This window comes from Nanorana parkeri, unplaced genomic scaffold (assembly GCF_000935625.1).
Source record: "Nanorana parkeri isolate BGI_ZX_2015 unplaced genomic scaffold, ASM93562v1 scaffold520, whole genome shotgun sequence".
NCBI classification, from domain to species: domain Eukaryota; kingdom Metazoa; phylum Chordata; class Amphibia; order Anura; family Dicroglossidae; genus Nanorana; species Nanorana parkeri.
In genome coordinates, this window is record NW_017306788.1 from 139,983 (window position 1) to 144,038 (window position 4,056).

At 35.0% G+C, this 4,056-nt stretch overlaps 1 protein-coding gene across 1 annotated transcript in view; it reads right to left on the minus strand.

Annotated features, from left to right (window-relative positions):
• The window catches only part of DOCK4 (dedicator of cytokinesis 4), a 263,370-nt gene that overhangs the window by 99,059 nt on the left and 160,255 nt on the right, over positions 1 to 4,056 (minus strand). The window contains exons 18-21 of the mRNA XM_018561382.1: positions 1,561 to 1,658; positions 1,391 to 1,474; positions 749 to 849; positions 366 to 447 (exon numbers count right to left, since the gene is read on the minus strand). Of these exons, the coding sequence (XP_018416884.1) occupies positions 366 to 447; positions 749 to 849; positions 1,391 to 1,474; positions 1,561 to 1,658 (365 nt within the window). The remainder of the gene's footprint in view (positions 1 to 365; positions 448 to 748; positions 850 to 1,390; positions 1,475 to 1,560; positions 1,659 to 4,056) is intronic.

Here is a 4,056-nt window from a genome sequence, read left to right on the forward strand (position 1 = left end):
ATATATATATATACACACACACACACACATATACACATACACACATATATTTATATTTGTTAGACAGCTTAGATTATGCTACCATAAAACTGAACCATTTTGAGCTATCATACACATACTTCAGTCTTGTATATTTCCAAAATTAAAACTACATTAGCAATGACAGTAAAAAGCCAGGATAAAAAGCACAGTACTTGAGTACTCAGCTATCGCCAAGATCCAAATTACTTAATTTACTAAAGTACAAAAATAGGCTGATTGCCAATTATGACTACATCAAAGTGAGGGAGCATGAATCAGTAACTGAAAGTTCAACCTGTATAGAAATCAGTACAAGAACATGCCTGACTTTTTCCTTTCATTACCTTTAATACCTCCTGGATATGCTCTTGTCTCTCAGCTTCAATTATTCGGTCCACATACCATTTCAGCACTTTTATGAGGTCTCTGAGAAGGTAAGACATCACTCAGAAGTTATGATTGTTGTAAATAGAAACTGCTTAAAACAAGGCAGGGCAAAAAGAAATAATAATGTTTAAAATGCAACCCAGAGCAATCAGAACTCATCATCGTTTACCTGTTCAGAGCAGTTACAACAATGAAAGGCTACTGCTGATGGGCTGCTGTGAGTTACCACAAATCTACATTGTTTATTGCAGTTTTAAGTGTTGAGTGGGCAAAAGGCCCAATGGAAGAAACAATTAAGAAAATGTTCTAAATATAGAAAAGGTTCAAATGAATTCCTTACCTATAAGCAAGAGCGCCAGAGAAATGCCCTTCTACATAAGTGTCCATTACTGGCTTAAAGTGCTGAAATTTGCTGTCCTGTAGCAAGTTAATGATGTGTACCTATGAACAAAAATGACCATTCATAAAATACAATGTTTATTAATACCATCTAGCTCCAAAGAACTGCCCAGAGCATTACATACTATAAAGCATGGTGCTCCCAGTAAAATGGTGCTTGCAATCTCATGCAATCTATCTCTATCAGTACAAGCACACCTGGGCCAATTGAGATAGTACTAAATACTGAATAACAAATGAATATGCTTTAGAGGAAGCCTGGACTTTTCAGAATGTAAAAACATCCACTGTATTGGCTAGAGTTACATAGTATACGCTAGGGCTTGATTTAAGCTCTAGTACCACTTTATGCCATAGAAGGAAACTGGATGATGAGGAATCCCCTACAAACCTCAAGGGGAATTGGCAAAACAGGCAGAACATCTGTCAGAATTAAAATTTAAGGAGAACATATAAACTCCAAACAGACAGTACATTTGTTGGAATCAAACAAGAGACACACCATTTGCCAGGCAGCAATGACTGTATTTATATAGCTAACATAATATCCAAACTTAGTGAAAGACAAACCTGTGACACTTACCAAGCAATCGAATACCTTTGAGGCATATTTCTGTGAACTTTCATTTAAAATACCAAATAAAGTGTCCAGTGTATCTTGAAGAAACTGTGAAAGGGAAGAGAGTACATTTAAAAAAAATAATAATGGCCAAACAAGAAAACTAAGCAACTATGTCAAGCTGTGTTGCTTACCTTAACAATTTCTGAACCATCAATTTCCTTTAATTTAGACAAGCTGCCTGGGATTTTATCTGGATGCATTCGCCATTTCAGTAGATCCAACATATCCCCTGATAATTGACATAAACAACTGTCAACATAATTGTTTCATATCTTCAGTATGTTTTCTGTACTTTATCACAGTTAAGGTATTTCGTACTATGTAGGCCAATGTAGCTCAGCATACATTCAATTTATATTTTGACAATTTATCAGATATTTATAGTAAAATAATTTAGATTTTTTTGGCAATTATTTATCTATTTAAGTTTTGTGAAATAGTATAACCAATCAGTGCTAAGAGACCTAAGTAACCTCAATCAGTTGCAGTGCCAAAAATGAAATGTGTCTTTAATGCAGACACCAGTGTGGCTCTGAAGTTTCAGACCAAAAATATGTCATCTCAGTTTTAACAATGGTTTATATTTTTCCTTGTGGAAAATATTTGTATCAATTCAACCTAAAGTTATTAGGTTTGAGATAATATATTATAGTGATGAGTTTTACCTGTGTACAGTGTTAACTTGTTATTCGTGTGTGCTTATAGGTATTTCAAGGCACAGTCTTGTGCTTTTTTTGTTTTGGTATGTTTTTTAAAAACATACCATTACTAAGAGAACATGGAGGTTGCCATAAGTAAAACAAAAAAAAAAAAGAAGCTGTCTGCCCGCCTGTGACTAGTGTCATCAGATTCCCAGTCACTACTCCTATAGATCTAATCATCGATTATATTACACTGAATAGAATTAAATAGGTTTTCTAATATGACATATATAGACATTTTGCACTTGGCATAACCCACCTTAGGCTTTAGTTCCAGATTACTGAAATAGCTATACATCAACAGATCTTGGTGCTTTTAAATCAGGTGGCAGACTGCTGGATTTTAGAAAAATTTGGCCAAACATGCTTATGACCATTGTACAAATGTTCTCATTACTAGGCTTAAGGTAATTATCCTATTACAAATTGAGTCTTAACTGTCGTGGTAAATGGCCTCGGGGTCTAGTCCTGGATTGAGTTTATACACCACCTGAGACAGTGGTGCTTCCAATGATAAAAACTCTGCTTTAGGTATTGCACCTGGCTGAGAGGCCAAAGGTTCTTGATAAAGAGTGGGACCTCGTGTATTAGAGAGCTAGACTAGGGCAGACACGTGGCTGAGGGCACCAAAACAACAAGCCACTCTAACTTATTAGCTGTGTGAGTAAGCAGTCAGTTGGAACTGTTGGACAGGAGGCTGAAATTTGTGTGTTCCCTTTGATATACTCCTGCGAGGAATGACCTTTCAGGAAACAAGTGGTTGAGAAAACCTAAAAACCTGACATTGTTGGCTGTTACTTTTGCTATTTGACAGTAATCACATAATTTCTATAGAAAACCCATGGAATATTACATTTGTCAAGAAAGGCTTATAAAAGTCTGGTAGCTATATGCTTGTTATACACAGGATTTGATGATATTATTCTCATAATCTCATGGGCCACTGACCAAAAATTCTATGGTGAAAAGATGCACGCATTATACCATCTGAAGCTGCAATATAGTTTGAGTTCCTAGCAGCACACGAATCAAGCAAGGACAGATCTTTTATCAGCAATAGCTGTTCGTAAGAGATCTAGCTGCAATCATCCTTAGTCAAAGATGAATAGCAGCAAAGAAAATTTTTGTTGCCAATAAATCAAACAGGTTTATTTATTTTATGAATACACAGTTCTCATTTAATATATACAGTAGATTAAAACAAGGGTATACTAATTATGTTGAAATCATAGCTCTATCTGATTTGGAATGGTTAATTGCAAATTAATAGGACAGAGTGAATGCATAATATACTAGCTTTAGACAGATCCATTTGGCAATGTAGTGTAAAATCAATACTTATGATTAAATCAAACTGAAGAAGTATACAATTTACTATCTGACCTATATGAAAAATTATGTAAAGCTTACACTGTTAAAATGAAAATCAATATTACATAATTAGACAATCTCTAAAATGATCAAATCCAATATCCGCAATTTAAAAATGAACAAGAAAGCAAACATTCTAACCCTGGGCTGTGTCTGATTTCTATTTTGGTACAATGATAGTACCAGAATGTTATGACTATGCTTTATAGGAAAAACTTGTCACTTGTCACAACTGAACATTTAACGACTAAAAGGATAATCTAGGATAACCCCGAAGGACTATATAGGGAAGCTGCTGATCTGTGTAACCCTGTACAAACAAATTTTAACCCTGTTAAACAAGCAGGGCTCTGTGCCAAAAACTGTACTGTCTCCCCCATTTTGTAAAGCGCTGTGCAAACTGTTGGCACTATAATAATAATATATAATAACAACAACAACAACCCCCATGAGGACCCTTTCGCTGCAAAGGCCTTCTTTTTTGTACACATGATATAATCCACATTTTAGGCCTGAAAATTACTTCAAACCCCCCAAAACATTATATATATATAT